We start from the raw sequence: 25,195 nt of genomic DNA on the forward strand, positions 1-25,195 counted from the left end.
TCCGAGGTGCTATAACCGATTTCATAAATTCTAGTTTATAAGTTAAAAATCAGTTAACACGCAGCATTCATTCTCAGGGTGACACTTGAATAAGTGTTTTCAGAGAGAAGGGAATTTCCAACCAACGAGGAGGGGGGGGGGAAGAATTTCATAATTTCATGAAGGAAATGAGGTCAGCGATGAATTGTGAAACATCAAAAAGTAAATTGGAAAGGGTAAAAAGCTCCATCAATGTTGGAATATTTAGAAATTTACTTATTTATTAATCGTATTCGATATTTATATATGTTACCGTGAAAGACCGAAATTGGAGAATGTTGACTTTCACCGGAGAATGTCAACATTCACCAAATACGTCGGTAAAAGATCGAATATTTCTTTACATTCTTGTACATTCGGACCCTCACCGGTGTATGTCGGCAATCACAGATATGCTCTGGTGTAGGTCGAAAAGAGAGGAGTATATGTACACGCTGCCATTCCAAAAGGAAGTGTTCCACAAATAAATGCAGTTGTAATAGCAAGGGCCTCTTGTGCAATTCAAAGTGTCATAATAGTTTAAGTTGTTGCAATAAATAAGATTTGAATCACATAATTTGGTAAGTTTATAGCTTCTATTATTTTCCTTTCTCATTTTGAATGTACTGTGTGTTTTAAGTTCTTATTCTGAGTCTTAAGTGCGTTTTTTTGCGAATGAATTACGGAGAAGGAAATATAATATTCTTATATGTTCAACATTCACCATTAGTACATGGTGAATGCCGACATTGACCGGTGTAAGCCAGAAATAAGAGTATTTGGAAAATATTTCGGACATACACTAAACGACTATGTGAATGTTGACATTCACCGGTGAAAGTCTACATTCTCCAGATTTTGGTGTTTCACCGTAACATATATACCATTCGTGTGCTCAGAGCTCACTGTTTTTCAGTTCTCAACCATCTATTAGGTCATTGTTTTGCATGTTGGAAAGTCCTGATTTCAAGAATTTGTCTAAAACGGTGAGCTTTTCCGTACTCGCGATGACTTTTGACGGTATTGTCAACTGTAATAATTGGCAACTCGTTTCAACTTAGCCTGGATGTGTGACCGCCTGCTTCTCACTCTCACTCTTGATGTGTGACCACCTGCCTGTGACCTAGATCATTTTTCACTTCATCAGAAGGTTCTTGCTAGGCATGTATTTGATTCACCAGTGAACGACTGACTAAAGCTGTTGAACATCGATATTTCGGCTTGACCTCATATCTCGAAGAACGTATTGACTATAGGCGCGTTTTCGTGCTTTTCTACGTGGGTAATAATAATACTTGTGTACGTGTGCCGACACATTAATCACTACACGACCTAGATCCCTCTGATAAGCCTCCTTAGTAGGCGGGAAGCAGTATCCAGGCAAAAAACCATCTTAAAATGGTTCGTTGGTGTCATGTGCTGAAGCCCAGTCTAAAGGCCCGTCCACACGAGTACGCTCGAAACGTAGCTGACGAACGCGCTTTTACGTTACCAGCGTAAAAGCGTCCAAACGAGTACGCTTGCGAAGAGTGCGTTTAACCAATAGAATTATTTTGAGCAAAATTCACGTGACGCTGTAATATAGCGTCAACAGAGCTGTATCTTATTACTTCGCTGTTCTTCTGTATGTTTGCGGCAAGTTGTCCGAATCAGATGAATTTTTTTTATAGCTGAAACTTTACTATTATGTACAATTATTAAGCAGAGGCAAAACCGCAAAAAATGGCAAGAATGGGTCCGAAAGATTTATTTAGAGCGACCTGTTCAAAGAGTTTTTTTTTTTTTTTTTTTTTTTTTTTTTTTTTTTTTACTGCCTTGTTTGCGAAAGGAATATCTGGAATTATTAAATTCCTACTATTAGCTCACACTCTCCCTATATCTTGTTCAAATTTTCAGTACATAAAATGCTTTTTATTCATCCACTCAAGTTCAAATACAATTTTTTAAACTTGCAGTGAATAACACTTGATGTTAATACAGCTTTTTCAGATATTAAAAATTTTTTAATTTTTAATTTAAAAAAATTATGTTTGTATTTTTATTTATTTATTTATTTATTTTTGTATTTTTAAACTTTTCTTTGTGGACCTAAGTAGGAATTGACTTAATTTTTTTTTGGGGGGGGGTATATTACTTGTTTTTTAATGCCTTCAGGATGAGTATCGACCAGTTTGACAGACTTGCAGATTCTATATCGTATGAAAATTAGGATTTATAAAATTGGTTTGGAATACAGTATATAAAGAGAATTAAATTACTTAATTCTCTTTATATACACCATCCACCATATAATAAAACCAACTTCATATTTTTTTAACTCGCTGTCTTTTGTTTTTCTTTTTATTTATTTTTGAATTTAGAATGAGGTTCAAACTTTGGACAGTTTATGAGAAATTATGTGCATGATCAAATATGCAATAAAGTAAAAATAAAGAGAGAATTTATAGATGATATATGATAAAGAGATGCAGATATATTATTACATAAGGATTTCTATTTGCACTGAACATTTTTAAACTAAATTTAAAAAAATAATAATAATGAATAAAATAAGAAATAAAAACAATAATAATAGGTAAAATAAGAATATAATGATTCATGATTAAATATAAGAAACACGTTTCAAAATGAGAAAAGCTAACTGAATTATACCGTCTACGGGTGAGGTTCGAACTTGCCACCTTTCCATTCCTCCGCCAACAAAGCAGCGCGCTGACCACTCAGCTATCTGTGATAGCGTTGCTTGTGAAAAATAATGTAACAAGTAGAAGTCGCTGCAAAGGTCATTTAATTAAACTTAAATAAATGATTACTGTATGACACAAGTTTGTAACTTTCCTCCAAAATTTCGTAATTGTATTTTATTGAATACTCTTTCACAGTCAACTGCTTTATTTTAGGAGTTATTATATTGCTGAAGTTAGTTTTTGGTATATTTAATATTGGGATATTTATAGAGCTTTTTATTACACATGATATAGCCAATATTTATAATAATTAAGGAGAATTTTGTAAGGCAGAAACTTTGATTTCGTAGAAACTGTAATTTATTTAGGCTCCTATTACTTACGGTGTTATAAATAGGTGAAGCATATGGACATACTGGTCGGATCATTGCTTTATAAGTATACAGTTTTTCCCTTTAATGAGAATTTTAAATTTATACTAATATGTACGGTTTGAGAAATCTGAAGATGGCGTGAACAATGCTGATTATTTTATTGCTTTATACAGCTATATTTCTAAGCAAAAACTCATCTCTGTGTGGCTCTGACGCCATATTGAAACGGGTAAGCAAGGAGATTTTCTGATTATGACACTTGATAAGAACTCGGTCGGCTATTGGCTATACGCGCGCGTCGCGGGCGTAAAAGCTGAACAGGAGCGTACTCAGTTTTACGTCTTCTGCGTCCTGCGAATTTACGCCGGCGTCAAAAAAGTTACGTCAACTACGTCGGGAGCGTCCTCGTGTGGACGGGCCTTAACACTAACCGCGCGACAGACCTTTTATGGTGGCCCAACTAAAAGGGTTGTGGATGATGATTCTCCGCACCCAGGATTTGGCGACTAGGTCTCCTAAAACCCTAGTTGTTCTTTAAAAAGGGGAGTATATAAGGTATTTCTTCCACTTCCCTAGCGTGCCTTCGTGGTGTAACTGTAGCACTCTGGGCCGGTATTCCAGAGGTCCGTGGTTCGATTCCCGGCGAAGGCGGTTGCATATTTTTCATCTCTCTGTCTTCCAATTAACCTAATGACTCTACAACCTACCCAATACGAGGTCCTAAACCCAACACGTGGTCCGGGCCGCGGGGTCACCACTCCCTGTCCTCGAACTTCGTGATAAACTGCGGCCATATAAGCTCGAAGATCTGACTGGTTGTCTAAACGTGCTACCCGCGAGTACTAGGCGGGCTGTCCCGCCCTCTAGGTTTTACACAGAATAGGTTGGACATCACATCTGAAAGCACAAGGACCCGCTACTGAGATTCTAGCTTGGGACTTAACGTCAATCCCCTCTTGGCCCAATCGTATAAAACGGTCTTCCCTCGCGGTTCTGGAATCGCCACGCTCGTCAGTTCGGAGCTCCCTAGATACAGATTCTAGCCAGTAGCTTCACAGATTTTTCTGCGTCGACTATCAGGGGCCCTACACGGGTAAGGCGAATGCGATAGAGTTGCCCATAAAATGTCTTCCACGAATTTATCCCTCAGCTCACGCCGATAACCTTTGTATATTTTGCTAGAATCAACGTAAGGCATGTTCGTTTCCATCCATTTCAGGAGAAGAAACATTGCTCCAGAATTTATTGAGTTTCTATTCAAACAGGGCTATGTATTTACTTGCCTGCTCCTTTATCCATTTTGGCTTTGTTTAAAAGCGTGCGTATTTTCTGGTCCTTTGGCCTTCTTAAACAGATATAATTTTTTTTTTTTAATTTAACTACAAGTTTAATATGTTAATAATTTTTGCGTCAGAATGTATGCGTGGATTTTATAATGCAAGAAAGAGTTTGTTTTGCAGAATGCCTTTTAGTGCGGTTCGTACATTCGTTCATTATGCGAGATCTGTTCTTGTTGTGACTTATCTCAGAGTATCATCAGAACAAACTCAACAAAACTCATCGATTGCGCTTTCGTTTGCAAAGAGCCCTGATCACCATACAAGTAACAAGGCTTTGCTCAGTTCCGCACCCCCAATTTTGATAAAGAGCACCCTGGAGGGGGCGAGTCCTAGGGTCTTGCACCCCTCTTTTCCTACCACAAACCTCTCGAGAAGACATTCGGCTCGATGCATATTTAGAGTCCTCCCATGCCGCAGAGACACTGTACATTTACAAATATCCAAGCCTTCTCTGGGATTCAATCCCGGGTCCTTCGTTACGCCAGTCAGCGTCGGTAACTACTGTCGGGGTTGGGACTATTACTTTTAACTTTGTTATTATAAGAACTGGCGAAGATAAATGTGCATTTTTTAAATTAGATATACGAGGGCATTTCGAAAACTAAAGATACAATGGCTCGCATTCCCTAAAAAAAACATTTATTTTATCCCTAAAAAAAACATCGTCATGAAACCTAGGCACGAACTTAAAATAAATTTCGTGTTTCAATAAATCGATTCAATACGAATTTATTTAACAAAGGGAGCTTAACACCTTTTCAACGGGATTTTTTATAAAATAGTTTATTTTTAAAAATGTACAATTTATTTTTCTTCGATTTTTGGACACGTTAAACTTTCATCCTTGCGACTGCTTTTACAAAAAGAATTTTGGAAAAATGATATTTTGTATTTTAAAAAAAAAATTTTAATGAAGCTTTCGAGTACACTTCTCACATCTTTAAAAATGTGATTTTGGCAACAATTTTCTCGTCTTGTTGTTGATACTTTTGATGAAATCGCATCATTTTGAATAGTTTCATTCTTTTAGAAATATGAGTTTGGCAACAATTTTTCATCGCATTTCTTATGTCACTGTTTTTAAGAGATTGGCATATTTCATTGTCATTTATATATATATATATATATATATAGTACATTTTTATTTATTTATTTTGATAAAGTTGTTCTACAGAGTAAAATTCTGCACGGAATTTTATGTTTTTTGAGTTGCTTTCATGTTACTATTTGCTTATTTCACTGTTTGTAAATATTTAAAAGTTTTGCGTGATTTTTTTTCTTCAACGGAAAGTTGGTTAATTTTTTATTAGGATAATTAATATTTGTGCTAAGGGATATAGCTTATTTCATTGTAATTTTTTTCTCTTGAAAATATAAGATAAAATATCATTAATTATACTTTGCTTTTCAGAATTTTTTCTTTTTTGTATTCTTCTATGTTATTTACCGCTTATTTCACCGATTTTAAGATATTGAAAAGTTTTGAGTGATTTTTTTTAGGAAACAAAGTTTTCAACCTCCTTTATACCATTTGAGTTCTTAAGATTTTGCAAAGGGAAGTTGGTTAATTTATTTATTAGGATAATTAATATTTGTATTAAGGGATATTGCTTATTTCATTGTAATTTTGTTATACGTAATAACTTTTTTTATGAAGTTGTTCTGGAGAGTAAAATTCTACGCAGTTTTTAAATTTAACGTTTGGTGTTCCTTCAGCCATTTTTCCGGTACATTTAAAAGCCAGGCGAAGGCTGGCAGCGAAGCTGCTAGTTTAATAAATAAAGGTAAGACACAAAACAAACGCCCCTTTGGACATAATTTTAAATCTGGAACCTTTCAGATTTTTTTTAGTAATAAATAATTTGTTATTGCCTTTGTAACCCTTTTTTTTTTTTTGGATCGACCCTCGTAATATGTCACTGATGAATATGATTGAATCAGTCTTTAGAAAATAATAAATAGATGTTTTTCTTTTACAGCGCGTTCAATGAGTTCGTGTTGTGCAAGTACATCCATGTCAGCCAGGACTGCGGACAGGAAGCTGCCGATTTCCTCCAACAGCATCTCGACCGCATTTCCAGCCCACTCATACACGAGCATTGCGCACATTACACCTATGCCAGGGACTCTTGCACATCCTCCTTCGCTCCAACTTTTAACAGGGACGCAACTTCCTTACCATTTCTTACCATCTTGGTAGCAACACTGTTGAAAGTTATCTCTTGGAAACATGACTTATAAACGAAGGCGAATGGCAGAGAAATCTGAGCCCACGTAAACTTTATAGTCCCTGTGTGACTAAGAAAATCCAGATTTATTTTTATCGGTGTTTCAGGGTCGTGTTCTACAAGACTATCTTTTCCCACCGTCAGCCCCTTTAATAAATACCTAAAATAAAAAGAACGAACTTAAAAAAAATAGCTATATGGTTCGTAATTTCGTTTAATGAATTACTTAATAAATTTCATGAGAGGCTAGAAAACCAATTTGTGAGAGTATAATTTTTGAATGAATGAAGTTTTACCATAAACGAAAATTTAGTTTAATTAAAAGGGGTGTTGGAACCCCAAAATCTTCAAAAAATTGTAATTTCGGATTTTTGCATTTCCAAATTCTCTACACTTTTATCTTTCTAAAAATACCATTCTGTGATCTCTATGAAAATTAGAACTGTAAACAAATCTAGTTCTAATATGTCATCGAATGCTTTGATCAATGAGGATTTTTACATAAAAACGCGTTTTTCTCCAAACGTGATTTTTTTATATTCGATGTACCTTTTCTCAAGAACTACTGCTCACAGGTATCTAAAATTTTTATGGCTTATTTATTAGTTTTCGTAATATTTACTGAAATAAGCTTTTTGTGATAAACTTGGAATAAAAAATTTTAAAAAGTTTTTTGTGTGAGAAAAGTGCTAAATTTTAATATGCATAACAAAATATTCTGTTAATTACTCTAAAATTCAAAATGTTTCAAAAGCTCATTTCAGTATAATCAGATAGGTATACTTTAATTACACAAATAATTTTAAGCGTGTATCTACAGCAGATTTTGAGAAAAGGTACATCGAAAATGGCAAATTTAACATTGTCGGTATAGGGGCTTCTGATACCCCTTAAAAAATTTAGTTAAAATAAAGTTTAAGCAAAATGATTTTTATTTAGTTTATTTAAACTTAGTATAAATCATTAAATGATATTTCAGCTAAAATGACTGAAAATGGCTCATTCATTCACTTTTATCATTTGCCGACTAGCTTAAATCTTCAAGAAGTTGTAAGCATATTTACTAATTTATATTTTCTTTTAAATCTTGCTAATTTCAATAATCAATGCTATCAGGTAATTTTTAGAACCTTTTTAAGAATTATAAGAGTTTAAAAAAGTGAGAATAATTTAAATTTCTCTTTCTGACTGTGATATATCTAAACGTAAGTAATCACAAGTTATGTCATATATTAAACAGGTATGATATAAGCTTATAATATAATCAACTGTTTGTGTTTACATATTTGTTCTATGATAATCATTACACAGAGGTTATAATATTTCTAATTTTATCTGCTAAAACTGACTGAATTGAATGTGAGTCCGGAAACGATAACGATATTATTTTCTTTTGACATGATTTTTTTTATATATAATTTTGACATTTCGTTATTTTTCTGTTGAGATTAACATATTCATAATTTCTGTAGAACACTTAATTCTACCGTTTAATTAAAATTGATTGAGTGAAAGATTCAACTTGATAAATTTTAAAGATACAGGAATGATGAAAAGTGCCAATACATTGCAAAGTAAAGGAGACTGTGTTTTAACTGCCTTTGAAACCACATTGCACTTCGTCACTATATAGCAAAACCATGACTCCTCTATACAGTCAAAGCATTCAACTGCGGAAATACAATTCGGCCATCGTTCCGCAGCTTTAGCGTCTTAGCCACTAGTCGGCACATTTTCATTCGCTTTTCAGCATCATTGAACATATCTGATCACACAAAATGTATGCAAAAATGGTAGTTGGTCTATTAAAAAAAATCTGATCTGTACAAGACATGACTTCCTTATACGGAATATTAAATTATACGCATTTTTTCTTGCATTTTGTTTAAACTTATTGGATTGAATTAAATCTACTTCGCCGACAGCGCATAAACCACAATAGAATAAATGCATTCTTTAAAATTCTATTTGTTTACCATAGCGACACTCTGGCGCTAGGCTCACTTAACAGTTCATATTAAAACTCAGAATGCACAAAATTTATATCATTTTAAGAATTATCTAATCGTTGCCACAGGTTCTATTCAAATACTATAATAAAGCTAGAACGATGTATAAAAGAAATTAAGCGAACAAAACAAAAAAGAAACAGTTTTTCACAGACGATTCAGTATTTCTCATTCAATTAATTCAGTTCTCACTTCGCGACAAGGCAAAAATACATAAAAACTCAAAATATCTGCATTAAAAATTACGAAGTAAATCTTAAACACTTATTTCCTCGAAAATATTCCAGAAAGGATTAAGCATGATTTAATTCGCAATAATAAATGAAGGCTTTATCTTTGTTGTTGCGAATTGCATACAGATTTACTGAAGGCATAAAAACCTTAACCGGAAGATAAGAACAACATAATTCAATCATTTTTAAAGCAAAAAATGTTGCAAATTTACAAACATATAAGAGCAAAGAAACTGAGATCACTGAGCCGGGTAACAGAGTGGATATATATATAAATATATTTATATACGCTTGGCGCGGCCGATCGCAAGCAAAATACGAGGTGCACATCTACATGTTGTAGTAGTCCTATATACAAAATTTCAATGTTCTGAGGCTACTCGTTTTTGAGTTATGCGAGATACGTACGGACATACGTTCGTACATAGGCTACGAAAAATTCTCTTCAGAATTCATTTTAAAGCAGTTTTATAATTTTTTTGGAGGAAAAGAGTCTTTTATTCTGTCCTTACGTACAGATATCAAGCAAAAACATCGTTAAATTGCATTCGAAAGCAGTCAAAATGGATATTTTCGTTGAAATATGCTGCCTGAAACTTTTTGCGATTACAATGCTTAGTTTTTACTTCGCACAAGGAAGTAAAAATCTGATGTGCGCATCACATGGCTTCCTTGTACAGCCTATTAAATTATGCACATTTTTGCTGCATTTCATTTATTTTGACTTTATTTCTACGAATTTCATTAGACATACATTTCTCGTTCAATTAATTCGGTTCTCGCCTCGCGGCAAGTCAAAACATCTTCATTAAAAATTGTAAAATACAGTTGAAAGAAACAGTTTTTACAATTAAAATTAGAGTTTCTGAGCGGAAACAAGCAATTCGGCCAGCGGACAAGAAGGCAGATTATTCGGTGCACCAAACTGAAAGTTTATTTTTAGTCACACTCAGCAAAAAGACACTGAAGTCCAGAAACTGACTTAATTCTTTATTCTACTAAGAGTTTTCAAATGTCAACAAATGGCGGTTCCGTTAGGCTTAGTGGCAATCAAACAACTTTTAAATTGTTGATAATTCTACAACTATTGCGTGCAGATTAACTAAAGGCATAAATCCTTAACGGGAGCACAAAAAGCACATGAGAGCAAAAAATGCGCAATTTACAAGCATGTAAGAAGAAAAAAGGAATTGAAGAGTTGGAATATATATATATATACATTTCTCTCTGTTACATGGCTCGGTGGCTGGCAGTTACCTGACCAAATATATTGCTGCGTTCTATTCCACTTCTGACACCAGTTGTTACGTTATTTTCTTCCTTCACGTTCGTACGGGGTTCGTAGATCTGGAGTGAATAACGACGAAGTATCGAAACACACTTTACTTAGCCAATATTAATCAGGACAGCTCTAATAGCACGTTTTAAAGTCGTCGAAGATCTACTATAAACACGCTGGAACAATCAACGACACAGCCTTCAGGTTATCAGGCTATCATGGTGAAGACAGCTTCCTGCAAAGCACCCGACTCTGCTCGGTCGTTCTCGGAACTCCACGTACTCTCGAGACTCTCCACGCTACAACTCGCAATGCACTCGACGACACACGAGCACAGCTCCCGACTCTTCGGTTCAGTCGTTCCCGGAGCTCAACACGCTCTCTCGACGATACACTAACAGACTCCTTCGGTGCACTCGACGACCCACTCGGCAATCGCTGCCCGGCTGTCAACTCGATTGACTCCGCAGGGATTCACTTGCTAGACGAGACACCAACTCGATACTAACTAACTTGCACTCTGGACGAGGCACACACACACACTAACTGACTGCGGACCAGCAGGGTTTATATAGTTTTCGGCTTGTGTTCGAGAACATTCTGGGCTAAACCGATAAGAATTCGTTCCAGAAGGTTCTCCGACCTCCATGGTATATCGTCAATTTTGTCGCCAAATGTGGCAAACCTGCCTTCCTTTACCATTTTATGGCAACCCTAAAACTGCTTTGCGGGGAAGCCATCTTACCGCGCCTTGACATTTCGTAACACTATATATATATTTACACATAATATTATATATATATATATATATTGTACTTACATACAATATTATATATATTTGATGCAGTCGATTGCAGCCAAAAAGCGAGGTGCAGTTATAGCAGTCTTGTATACAAAATTTCAACATGCTGAGGCTACTCGTACTTTAGTTGTGTGAGATATATACATACGTGGGTACGTACAGACGTCCCGAAAAAAATCTTTTCTGAATACATTTTTCAATTTGTTTTTGGAAAAAGATTCCTTTATTCTGTCCATACGTATAGATGTCACACAAAAACTTTGTTCAACTAGATTCGAGAGCGTTCAAAATGAAAATTTTCGTTGGAATATGATACCCAAAACTTTTCGCGATTACAATACTTCGTCTACTTCGTACAAGTAAAAATTTGTACGAGAACGCGCTTTAAATTTGTACTTTGAAGTGCAACTGATTCACTCAATTTCAATAAATCGACTGCATACAAGCTTGCCCTATTTCATTACACTTTGAATTTTTGCATGTTTGCAATTTTTATTACACTGATGTCTAGTTGAGGAGAAAGTGTAAGAATTCCGTAGCTAAAATTCTGCGAATTTTCGTCAAAATATTTAAAAGAAACCAAAGCCGTCACAGAACGTTCATTTCCAAGAATGATTCAATTCCGCGTCTTTTGTGCTGAAGCAATTATTCTAAAAGTAGTTCTGCTCGAATAAAAATTGAAATAAATGAGAAAATACAAAAAATTTTCGTTAATACGTGCTCAACTAGCATATAAATTATTTTCAACAAATTGGTGTTTTTCGTAACATAAATAAAAACTGCAAGCATTCTAATTTTTATGATTCAAAGTTTAAAAATTCTTTTTATTATTATTCTTACAGTTTACAATATTATATTCTTTTCCATTATCATTCTAACAAACGGCTGAGGTAAAATAATGATATATGTCAAAATAACAAAACAGTATTTTTGATCTTTTCATTTGCTGAAAAGAGAGAGTTGATGGAAGAAAGTATGAATTTGAATGCACGTTGCTCATTGTTCCACTGTTATTGGCTGTGTAAAGATATGTCAGTCCTCATTAGAAAATATCAGATGAATCTCAATGCGTATTTTTGTGTGCATTTAATTATGGCAAAGCACTCTAGGGCTATCTGCCTCTGTGTAGCGTGTATACGAGGCAGTTTCCTTTAGAAATTCCTCCACAAAGGCATCAATCCCCTCAGGCAGATAGCCTTAGTGTGCTTTGCCGTCATTAAATACCCCACACTACCCAGTATCTCATTTTACGGACCATTTAATGACGGCAAAGCACACTAGGGCTATCTGTCTTAGGGGATTGATGCCTTTGTGGAGGACTTTCTAAGGGAAACTGGCTCGTATACACGTTACACATGGAGAAAACCACGAAAACACCCATGCAGCCAGCCCGTTCGCGGGATTCGAACCTCGGACCGAACTACCAGTGTTCAGCGACTTTACCGCTCGGCCGCTGGTGGGCCAGATGAATCTCAATGATATTGCCTTTTTGAAGTATCTGATGGCTTCAGCTCCCATTAATTTAATCTAACAATATGCCTAATTTTTACGTAAAATGATGCGGAGATGAGCATGCGAGAAAGCTGCGTAAATGTTACTTTATAAATATTCGGCCAGTTTTTCCTTTGAAATGCTGTAGTGTTTCCGGAATGTGATACATGTAATTGTCATCTCAGTCGAAAATATTGAGTTTCTCTTACTTTGAAAAAATAAAAGTTTCTTAGAAATGTCGTAAAAATCATTACTAATACGAGAGTCACTCTGAAATTTTTAAAGGTACACATTTCTGAAATTTTAGGGGTGTTCAAAGTAGTCTTCTTCGCTTCTGTAGAACAGTTTATACACAACTTTTTTCGTGCATATTTTTACTTCATATTATATTTGTCAGTCACAGTTTTTATTTTTATACTTTATCCTTGCTTTTGGAATTTCATTTTAATTATTTTAGTTGCGAAGTTGAATTTATAATTCTTCAAATAGTTATTTTAAAAATATCTATTTATTCTTTTGCATTCTGTAGTTTAAACATGTTCATATATTTCTTTTATTTGATTTTATTTATTTGAATAACATTTCTTGCGAAAGAATACTTTATCATCCAGTATTCGTCACAATTCGTCATAAACACGTAGGTGATCTACAATCTAAAAATTCGCTATAATGAAAAACTTCGAAATGCGCATTGAAAGGGTAAAAAAAGAAGCAGCATATCAATTAACATATCATTAGATTCTTAAAATAAAATAACGATATGTGGATCGTTTAGAGACTTTAGGGGCTGACGCTAATGATATTTAAAGTGACTTAACTGAGCAGTGATTTTCCACGGTAAACAATTGCACCATGTTTCCTAAATGTATGTATCTGAAATACTAGAATTGAATCCTCTTTGAACAGCAGCTTTTTGCCTGATCCATAATACATTACCAATACATTTACCGAGCAGTCTTAAAAACTCATTTTGTTTTAAGTGTTATTTTTTTTAAGTTCAAAATACCAACAGTTTTCTAGCAGTTGGCTTTAGGTACTAAATTAAGTTCCAACTCCTTGTTTTTTTTTTTTTTTCTTTTATCAAAATCTATTTTATTACTCTTCCACTGCAAGGAAAATTTTAAGCCATTTTCATTAGGATTCTTAGTTACTACATTGAAAAATAGACTTTAAAATCTAATTTATGGAAGTCGGTTACTCCTGTTATTACTCAGTCAATTATTTGAAATCAACATTGTCTAAAGGGAGACACGTTAAAAATAATCAACAAACTCAACTTTTACCTCTGTAAGCATAGCTTTTGAAATTTACGTCTAGCTAAGCGTTAAATCCAATTAGCGTCGTATCTCGAGACCATGCTCTATTTATTCCGTTCTCTTCTAAATTCCTACTCATTCATTAAAGCTGATCTGCAGAGCTTCTAAATTGAAAGAAAGATGAGATAATAAAATTTAGCACGTAATATTCAAAGTAATTGATTGGAAGGTTAACATAATTTTATTACAATTTTTAATTCTCAGAAAGAGTTTTCAGCTTACATTCTCAGTCAAACTGAAGCGAATGATACTGGGATTAATATACCGGCCGAAATTTGTAGCATCTCATCCTTAAATAATTACGTATGAATTTTATCCAGGAAAATTTAATATACAGTCGAACTCGCTTATAACGAGCGTGAAGGGACCGCGATATTTGCTCGTTATAACCGAGTGCTCGCAAAACACGGGTTCACTAAAAAACCATAAAAATTAATACATGAAAAATCATAAAAATTAATACATGTTCCCATTATATATATATTTCACTTATTTTTTGCTTCTATACAGTACAAAAGAAGTTGGTTAATTTGCTTAACTCACTCTCATTGTCTCTTTCTTATGTTGTTCTTCGGAGAAATCTCGTTGCTCGAAATTCAACCTTCGTTTGCATCCTTGGCTTCGAAAAACATTTGAAATTTTTCTATGCGCTTGTAGAGACATTAGGTTAATTGGAAGCAGAAAATATGAAAAATATACAACTGCCTTTGCCGGGAATCGAACCACGGACCTCTGGAATACCAGCCCAGTGTGCAGAACCACTACACCACGAAGGCACACTAGGGAAGTGGGACAAATACCTTATATACTTCCCTTTTTAAAGGGCGACTAGGGTTTTAGGGGACCTAGTCGCCAAATCCTGGGTGCGGAGAATCCTCATCCACAACACTTTTAGTTCGGGCGCCACTTGTAGAGACATTACGTATGTTTTTGAAAGCACACAAGATGAAAAATAGCAAACGCCTTCGCCGGGAATCGAACCACGGACCCCTTAACACTAGCATCAATCTCCACTCATATCCAAATTTTCCTATTTGCTTCTCTTGAGAAATGTCCAATCTAGCCTTTCGGAAGCAATTGGTAATGAACGTTTTCCCATGCGTAGTTTATTAAACGCATCCTTTCGAGTACGTGTGTATTAGCATTTGAGATTGTTCTTATTTTTTATATTCTCTCTAGAAGCGTCAAAATGAAGTGCTTACGAATGTTTGATTCAAAGCTTTTCATGATCGCTTGGTACATAGGTTGGATAACACTTGTAGAATTCATCGGTAAAAATTTAATCCTGCTTAGTCCCCAAGATAAAAACCGGCCGGCGTCACATGTTAGCGGCGGATTAACTGAGCCGGAAGTCAATAAAAATTTTATGAATCACAAATCCTATTGCTCACTATAACCGTGGTTTGCGCGTTAAAAGCGAGGTATGCTCCCATAAACGCAACATTGAACCAACCAAGTATTTTTAATTTGCTCGTTAATTCCGGGTTCGTTATTAGCGAGTTGTACTGTATTGCCATATATTAATAAAGAGAATTACAATATTATATTTACATATAATTGAATGTAAAGAACACTTGTAGAAAAATTATAAATTATTGAAAGAGTTTAAAAATTCTATAATGCAAAAGTATATCAAAATATGCACATATCACTAATTAATTTTATGCACAGTTTGATAGCTTCATATGTAGTGTAAATATTTTTTTCTATTAATTGTCAATTCATTACATCATATAATATATATCTATATATATATATATATACGGAGCTGGAAAAAACTGCCTTCGCGTTTAATATTGTATTTAGTAATAAGTTTGGACATATTTATTGTGATATTACTGTTCTTTTTTTAGATCTAAAGTAAATGTATCTCTAAACTTATATGGCTGAAAGAAAACTTTAGTGTTACTGATAAAGGAACTTCCAATGTACTTCACACTTGTATCTACGTTCTGTAAATAAAGGTCATTTGTTCGTTGTGATGCTCATATATTTTTGTACATGATAACAATTTTGTTTTGCCATTTAAATTTTACTTAAATTAGTTCCATAAAATCATTATTCACTGCCCTACAAAACTTAAAGAACAGCATGTTTTTTTGTAGCTGATTTGAGAATGAAGCAACATGGAAACATGAAATTTACAGGACGTGTTCAATAAACAGTTCTTTAAGGGGACTCGTACAGCTTAAAAACCATAAGATGTTCGAATATGTGACTGTTGCAATTGGTGGTGGTGTGGTGTATTTAATTAAGGCAAAGCACACTAGGGCTATCTGCCTAAGGGGAGGGAAGCTTTCGTGGAGGACTTTCTAAGGGAAACTGGCTCGTATACACGTTACACAGTGACTGTTGCAAGAATTGGGATAACCTACTAATTTTAAAAGGAATTACTTCCAACTTTTTACAGCTGACTACATAATATAGCTGCTTTCTGAAAGAGTAACCAGAAAGTTTGTGTTGCCACAAATATTTTTGTAATTTAATCCGCTTTGTGACAAAATTTTTCGTCATGTTTCCAGCATGTGCGCACAGTTTAAAACATTCTGTTGCATAATTTAATTCCATATTTAATATATCGTTTTTAAAACATGTGAACCAAAAATTCTAAGAATTTCATGTTAAATTTTTATTTTATTTGGAGTTGAGTTTATAAAATGCATTTTGTTAAAAAAAATCTGTAATGTTTTCGTGCATAAAATTTTTTAATATTAAAATATTCATAAGATTTTTGGCTCAGTTAGAAAATAGTGCCCATATAAAGAATTCCATCCAATTTCAAGAGTGTATCATTAGACATTTTTCAAATATCATGCACGCAATGTGGAAACATTTTTTGTCACAAAGCGGATTAAATTACAAAAATATTTGTGGCAACACAAACTTTCTGGTTACTAGTTCCCAAAGCAGCTATGTTATGTAGTCAGCTGTACAATGTTGGAAGTAACTGCTTTTAAAATAAATATCCCAGTTCTTGCAAGTCACATATTCGAAGATCATAAGAGGTTTAAGGTGTACGAGGACCCTTAAGGAAAGTGACATAGAATGTTTCTAAAGTTCAACACAAACATCAATTACAACAAAAAATTATACTCTTAGCAGAGAAATTCAGTCTTTTAGAAACAATATATCACAGTTTTTTGAAGAAAAATGGTGTGGTAACATTATAAAAATGGGTTCTAATAAGAAATGTGTATACCTCCAGCCGCTAAACATTGGCGGCAGCGAAGTTCCATACTGTAAATTAAGTTGTCGGTTAGTGAAATGGGTAACAAAGAACAGACACGGAATCATCCTTCTTCAAGCTCATCTAACGACCTTGGAGGAGGACTTAAGCTGCAACCCGTCTCCCAAGGTAGTCCCAAAGATGCTCTACCGGCAACCTATTTCAGTTTCTCTTTTTTTACTTTGTATCAAGAAGTTTTTACTTTGTGCCAAGAAATGGCTCACTTAGTTAAAATCTTACAACCTAGTTCAATTTGCTTTTCTATCTGCGAGATGAACGAAAAAAGAATTTTTTTTTTCCCTTTCTCGCATATATTTTTACACTTTTTCCTTGTTTTTGGAATTTCATTTTAATTATTTTAGTTGCGAGGTTGAATTTATAATTCTTCAAATATTAGTTATTTTAAAAATATCTATTTATTCTTTTGCATTCTGTAGTTTAAACATGTTCATATATTTCTTTTATTTGATTTTATTTATTTGAATAACATTTCTTGCCAAAGAATACTTTATCATCCAGTATTTGTCACAATACGTTTGAAAACTGAGTTCGGTATTAAAAGATAAAGTATCGTAAAGCACGCTTAATACGTCTTTCAATAGCCCGCTCAGGAAAGATATGTAACTGAGAAAGCTGAATTATCTACATTTTAACTTAGAAGCATATGTACACAAAAAAGTTTTGACGGTTTTATCACTGTGCCATTGATTCCACTGTTTTACCGTTCTACGTTTAGTTTTGTAAATATCCATATTTTCAAATAAGTTCAAATTTGTCATTTTCTAAATCACAAAATTAGATAGTGTAACACAAAGATTAAATTTTATGCAAATAAATAAATAAATATTTTATTTTCTTAACACCTGGAATTTTCCTTTTTAACGGCTTATTGCTTCAAGAAAACATTAGTGCGTTAATGATTTTCTTGAAGCATTCTGCAGATATATCCACTATCAACCTGCCTTTTTTTTCGCTATACACTATCTAAAAATACTCTTTTGGACACCTATGCGAATGTCGATACTGCGGTTCTAATGTACGTCACATCGTCCGCAACAAATATTATGTAGGAAACAATAGTGGCTTTAGTCGCATCCAAGATGCCACGAAGTGCAGTTATCTGATTTTTGACAAAGGTATAATCATCAGGTATCACAGAACTAACCGGTCCTTAAGGAGCATAGCTAGCTTGATGAAATACCCAGAACCAGAAGCGGCCTATGTGAATCAAATGGGGAAGTTGAGCTGTGATTGTAGGAATGCGTCCCGAGTCGGCAGACCCACGAAACTGGGAGACAGAGACTGACGAGTGTTGTCCAGAGAAATTCGGAAGAACCGCACTCAACCGATGGCCCACATACTCCAGGAATTTCAACAGGCATCCAGGTGTGCTGATTTCATGAGTGAGTGCAACGCTATGATGGCTTCCGACCATGGACATGAACCAAGCGGAATTATATACCATCACGGTGGGGAAGACTCCAAAGTAACAAGGCTGAATATTACATACTAATAAACAGTTTCTACAGTTTGATAACTGCAGGCACTAAGCGTTATTCTGGTTATCTGCTTTAAGTTCTGAACATTTGAAACATAATATTATTCACGGTTGTTTCTGCTTACGCAGTGTCTTGAGATTTTCTCTATTTTACCAAGGGTTACTCTGTTTTTGAGTGTGTTATACGTCCACATTGCCCAGGCACAGTCCGCTAGTTTCTTCAAGTGCCAGGTTCTTGTATGTACACAATGAAAGTAATAATGGTCCGTGTCGCCTTCCTCTACGCATTCGCAGAAAGGATATCCCTAAGTCTGAATCTGTTAAGGAATATTGGGAATGGTCCCTGACCTGTCAAGAACTGTGTTAGGCTAGCACAGTGTGTCTTTATTTCCATGTTAACTTTTGACAGTAAGCGAAATGTCCTTTATCATGCCTCTGCCTCTGTCCATCTACTTTACCAATTTTTAGCAGACTTGTCAAAGTTGTTCGCTCAATGTGAGACCAATAAATTTAGTTGGTCTTTCTAATATATACGTGCAGTTGACTGCCTACTTGGCCAGTGGGTCAGCAACTTTATTGCCTTGAATCCCTGTGTGAGCGGCAACCCATTTTAAAGTGGATTTTAAAAAGGATCTTTGTCTAGCGTTTGCCTGGAGAACACCTCCTGCCAGAATGCATAGTGCCCACAGTAAAGTTTGGCGGAGGTGGAATTATGGTCTGGGGGTGTTTCTGCTGATATGGGAGTAAAAACCTTGATCGAAAATTCATAGAATCACTGAATATCGACGCCTACTGCCCTCTTTTCGATAACAGTGAGCTTCCCGTATTGTGGCAGATTTAATGTTTCAACTTTGCGCCCGTTGGCGAGCTAGGAAAATATAGCGAGGATCCTTTTATGCCTGTAGCTTCAAATTCAACTTGAGGCTTACCATGTCCTAGCAAAACTAGCCCCTAGCAACAAAAACAGTTGAATATTTTCATAGATTCTCCAATAGTTCGAAAATTTATTCTCCAATAGTTCGCTTTCACGACAGGTCCCCCATAACCAGCCGGATACGCCACCCACTACCGCCCAAAAAGACCGAAAAACACCACTGCGCATTGCATTTCTACCCGAGGTTAGACGGTTTGTGTCATTCACACCAGCCTCCAAAGGGGCCCTTTTTGAACCTGTCGTCATGTTCAATGGAGCCAAGACGACTAGGTCCATGTTGTTTACTCACGAGTCCAGATATAATCTGAACAGTGATTCCAGATGTGTTTCAAATCTGGAGAGAAGAAAGAAACACTCGAGGAGCTGAAAAGTTTGGCTAATCTTTGGAATATGGTAACAGGTAGTTCGGCGACATTTTGGTAAGGCGATAAATGTTACTAGCTAGGACTTTAGCAGTGTACACGGATAAAGTCAAGAGTGTGCGCAATGCCAGTTTTGAGCAATTCTGAGATGTTTTTTTAAGTGAAAATAAGTCGACGTATACATGGATACCGTGTATGTGCAATTCTTAAAAACGCGGCAAGCAGTGGGCGATTCTACACTTTCGCCCAATTTCGCACCTAATCGTCATGATTAAGCACTTTTGTTCCATAAAAGTTCTAGCATAAGCGTAATTCGGCTAACAGATTGTTGGAAAAAAAATGTTGAGTAAAAACAAAATGCCTTTACTTCGTGAAAACAAAATGGCGTCCAAACAAAAACTAGCAGGTTGCTGTAGCAGGGTTGGTCACCAAATTTTCGCCAACAAATCGCCAAGTCAAAGCAAAGATTAACCAAAAGTTTACTTTTAGAAGCGTGGCATGCAATTCCACAAGACTTGATAAAAACTTTTGTAAAGCCTATGAAATCAAGAAGTGAGGTACGCATGTCTGTACGAGGTGACCATACACCATATGAAAGAAACATTAATCCACAAAATGTGACTTATTTTTTCCATCATTTTCCAGTTTCCATAAATTTGGTTTTAATTTCAATATTTTGCGAATAATCAACAGCCAAACATCGTAGTTTATGTTAACATTTTTGTAGAAATTTCTATACATAATTTTTCACTAAGTATCAATTACTTTTTATTTCTGTCCATTATCGAGATTCAAAAAGAACTCAAAAACCTTAAAGATAAAAATATTTCGGTTGCATTTTCATTTGTTCGTGGTTATACAGGTGTTGTTGGGAACGAACGAGCCGATTTCCTTGCTAAAGCTGCAACTAAGCGGGAAAATGACACTTTTGTCAATATCCTTAATTCCTTTTATAAGAAGATCATGTGTGAAAGTATTGTGGAGTCATGGAACCACGAATTCATTAATTCAAATAAAGGGAACTTAAAGAGATTTTTCCCTTCTATCAAGATGAGATTTTCATGTCATCACTTCTTCACAGACTATAAATTAACCCAATTTCTTACTGGCCATGGAAATTTCAAAAGTTATTTGAATAGATTTAAGTTGAGTTCCGAGTCTGTCTGTGATTGTAGCCTCGGTGGAGAGGAGAATGTTGAACATGTGCTTCTTCTATGTCCTAAATATAAAAACGAAAGAAAAATCTTGAAACTGGAACTGAAAAATTAAATATTAACTGGCTTCCAGAATTTTATCAATTTACTTCCGAGAGAAGTGCTTTTAACACTTTTTGTCAATTTATTGTGAAACTTTGTAATCATCCTTAATTTTATTTCAGTTTTTTCTTCTGTTTACTTTGTATTGTGTTTCATACTTACTTCTATAAGCCCCATGTGATACTATGTGGTACATGAACTTCTTGAGTTTCTTTAATTAAAAAAAATATCCTTTAATTTTAATGACCAGTGTACTTACATATGTATGCATGGATGTTTATACCATACAATTTTAGACCTTAGAGATTGACTAGAAAAGAATGTAAGTAAGAGTTTTGAAAAGATTATCTATGACGATCTGAAGATTTCGATTATGTTCTCAAAAAGAAACTAATTAAAAACGGGCTAAAAATGTTCACTCAAACAGAAAGAAATTTTTAAATTGCAAAAAGATATTTGCATTAAAGAGAATCAAATTAACCTGAAAATTAATCATTGTTAAAAGAGATAGTATTTTGGGGGGGAGAGGGGGTACCCAAGTTGCTTCGAGCATTAGAAGTACATCACGTTCATGCGGTCGACGTCAGAGCATTCTTAGTTAATTACATTTAAAATTCAAAACCTTAATAACTTCGAGTTAATTAATGGATGGAATGGTTAGCCAAACAGTCATTTCGATTTTTCTTGTGATTCTTATTTTGATGGTAGATTTTTTTTTCTTTCGTTTTGTAGTGGCCGAGCTCAATTCACTCAGTGAGTAGTGTTCTGAGTCAAAAAAAAATAATTGTTTTAATAAATTGCTTTAATTGTATGCAACTAAACGTTAATTATTTCCTTCAGGAGTTTTATGGGTTCTCGAAAAATGAGATCTTGTACATCAGCGGTTATTTAATACCTCAATGAAAATGAAATTTTTATAAATGAAAGCAATCGTAAAGGTGTCGTGGTAAATTATTTCGCTGTGAACTTTTAAGTTATTTTTTTAATTGAATTAATTTTAGCTTTTAAAATACTTATTGTAGTAGCCCTATTTCGTCTTCTGAACTCGATATTCTTCCTACGGGGAATAATTGCTTTAATCTTGTAGATAAGTACACAAAAAAAGGGACAGCTCCCGTTTTGAAATTTAACTTTCGTTTTCCACGTCTCTATATTGCGATATACTGTATTGTACTGGGTTTCTATTGCCTTAGCAATAGAAACCCAGTACAATACAGTATACAATACAGTATAGGATCCTTTATCAGACCAGAAGTACAGGCCTGAAGCCACGGTAACGAATGCGCTGTACTTGGGGCTTGTTGTCAAGACCTCTAGAAATATTGTAAATTCATTATTGAGTTTCCTCCGAGGGGAGAAATAAGAGGAAGAAAAAGCAATTCGGCGCAATTTTTGCCTGGGCTTAGGTTAGGTTAGGTTAGGTTATTTAATTACGGCAAAGCCTCGAGGGCTATCTGCCTAAGAGGAGGGATGCCTTCGTGGAGGACTTTCTAAGGGAAACTGGCTCGTATACACGTTACACATGGGGAAAACCACGAAAACACCCATGCAACCAGCCCGTTCGCGGGATTCGAACCTCGGACCGAACTACCAGTGTTCAGCGACTTTACCACTCGGCCGCTGGTGGGCTGCCTGGTCTTAGGAGCTGACGCGAACTGTTTGCAACACTGGTTCAAACAAGAAAAAGCTCAGTGTAGTTACACTTTCATATCTAGTAAGCGCGACTTAGGATATATATTAGATTTATATCTAGCAATTGTTCTAACAGGTTATTTTGACACATCGGACTTTTTCTGAAACAACGTATCAATTTGTCATCCATATTTCAATTCTACTTTTAAAATTATGCCAAACTGCCAAGTTTTGTAAAAATCGCAGTGGTAGTTTTTAAAAAATTAGCTGTCAAAATTTTGCTCCTCCATGTTAATTGAATTTTGGTATATATTTATTAATTTCTCTTTTTTTATTAAATTTATTTGATTCTTCCTTTGACATTTCGAAATTTAGGTTTATTCCAAATAAAACTCGCCTGTTTTTTAGGATTTATTTTTAAAATTTTTATTTTTAAATAATTTTTATAAAGTCTTCGAAAAACGTTTGAATAGATAACAATAGAAAATAAAAAATCTATAAAATTTAATGGCGTACATTTTAATGTGTACGCCACTAAATGACATAAATTAATTCCCTAAAATATCATATTTTAGTTTATTATACTCTTGCGTGTTATGGATTCGCAATGCTCCCTTCAATTAACTACGCCAAATGAGCAGAAAAAGAATTGAAAATTTACTGCAAAAAATAACAGTACACAGCAAAATAAACAGCTATAAATACTCCAGGAAGAATACAGAGGTAACACAAATTCTCCTTAGCGCAAGAGAATTAAGCCAAATAACCGATATCACTTTCAGAAAAAACTCGTAAAAAGTACAATTCGGAATTCATTATATATCGAGCTAATTTCTTTAAACCTAGTTATGTCCGTGAACCCCTTTGCTCCCGCCGCTCAAAAGAGTCGTTTAAATAGGGTAGCCAAACCTTCTGGAAGCTTCCAGGGCAATCGTTTCGAGATTATCAAAAATTTTTTTTCTTAAGATATCCAGCTATGTAAGCATGTATATATATCAACTATGTAGGCAAATATTATGAAAGATCTATGTATTATGAACTACTTGTATGCATGTACTATGAACTATAACTGTGTAAGCATGTATTATGAACTATGTAACTATAAGCATATGTTATGAACTATGTAAGCATGTATACAGGACCAATGTATGCCCTTATAGGCCCCATGAGGTGTTGCACCGGATAGTTGCGGAACCTGGACTAGAACCGAATAGTCTTAGTAAGCCGCACGGGTGTCCAGATTCTGCTCTCAACTCAACTCAACTCTTAAGATGTCCAGAAAATCGCCAAGTTAGAGACATACTTTCAGATGTCTCCAACATGTCGATAAAAATTTTAGACAAGGTCGGTCAGGAAATTTTTGCCTGCCTTCAGTCATCTTGAGCACAATATGCATTTATAAGTGTGTTATTTTGATCAAGTTATTTCCGTCAGGGGGGCTACCTGGCCGATATGCTAACTACCCAGTGGACCGGCTGCCTCGCTGTCGGTGGAAAGAAAGTCTGTACCTGATGTCAGATGGGCACAGTGAACCATCTTTATTCGGTTTATCAGTCTGTACCTTTGACGTCTAATTCAGCTATTTCCACAAGTTAACAAGTCGACCAATTTGAAATCATAACAGTTAAATTCTTTTATGTAGACGTGGATAATTCTTTAAACCTAATTATGCTCGTGAATCCTCTTGCTCCTCAAATTCCATTAGACCAAAATACAAGCTAATGTACTGTATACGGCGGCCAAAGCAAAATTTATGAGTTTTATATTCACCTGGAAATGAAATGTGCAAAAACGTTCCAGTATGAATGAAATCAGTTCATTGTTTCCAAGCAACGACCATTTCGTAAAGTGGTTTTGTTGCCAAACCATGAAACGAAATTCCAAATTCGCTAGTGGATATTTTTAACATATTTGTAGGGAATTCCGGATTTTGTGTGTTTTAAATTTCGCTTCTTTCGTGTCTTTGTGGATTTGGCTTCTAAATTTTTGTGAAATATATATGTTACCGTGAAAGACCGAAATTGGAGAATGTCGACTTTCACCGGAGAATGTCAACTTCACCAAATACGTCGGTGAAAGATCGAATATTGCATTACATTCTTATACATTCGGACCCTCACCGGCGTATGTCGACAATCACAGATATGCTCTTGTGTAGGTCGAAAAGAGAGGAATATATGTACACGCTGCCATTGCAAAAGGAATTGTTCCACAAATAAATGCGGTTGTAAAAGCAAGCGCCTCTTGTGCAATTCAAAGTGTCATAATAGTTTAAGTTGTTGCAATAAATAAGATTTTAATCACATAATTTAGTAAGGTTTTAACTTCTATTATTTTTCTTTTTCATTTTGAATGTACTGTGTGTTTTAAGTTCTTATATTCTTAAGTTCCTATTTTAAGTCTCAAGAGCGTTTTTTCGCGACTGAATTACGGAGAAGAAAATATAATATTCTTATACGTTCAACATTCACCATTAGTACATGGTGAATGTCGACATTTACCGGTGTAAG

General features: G+C 34.9%; 1 protein-coding gene and 1 long non-coding RNA gene across 2 annotated transcripts in view; one reads left to right on the forward strand and one right to left on the reverse strand.

Annotated features, from left to right (window-relative positions):
- LOC146999039 (uncharacterized) overlaps window positions 1–15,754 on the forward strand; it is a 141,384-nt gene extending 125,630 nt beyond the window's left edge. The window contains exon 5 of the mRNA XM_085812468.1: window positions 6,399–15,754. Within this exon, the coding sequence (XP_085668594.1) occupies window positions 6,399–6,660 (262 nt within the window). The 3' untranslated portion in view covers window positions 6,661–15,754. The remainder of the gene's footprint in view (window positions 1–6,398) is intronic.
- The window catches only part of LOC146999038 (uncharacterized), a 610,841-nt gene that overhangs the window by 216,909 nt on the left and 368,737 nt on the right, over window positions 1–25,195 (reverse strand). The window lies entirely within an intron of this gene.

Source organism: Stegodyphus dumicola, chromosome 1 (genome assembly GCF_044657685.1).
Source record: "Stegodyphus dumicola isolate Sdum_Otavi_A_Nest chromosome 1, ASM4465768v1".
Taxonomy (NCBI): domain Eukaryota; kingdom Metazoa; phylum Arthropoda; class Arachnida; order Araneae; family Eresidae; genus Stegodyphus; species Stegodyphus dumicola.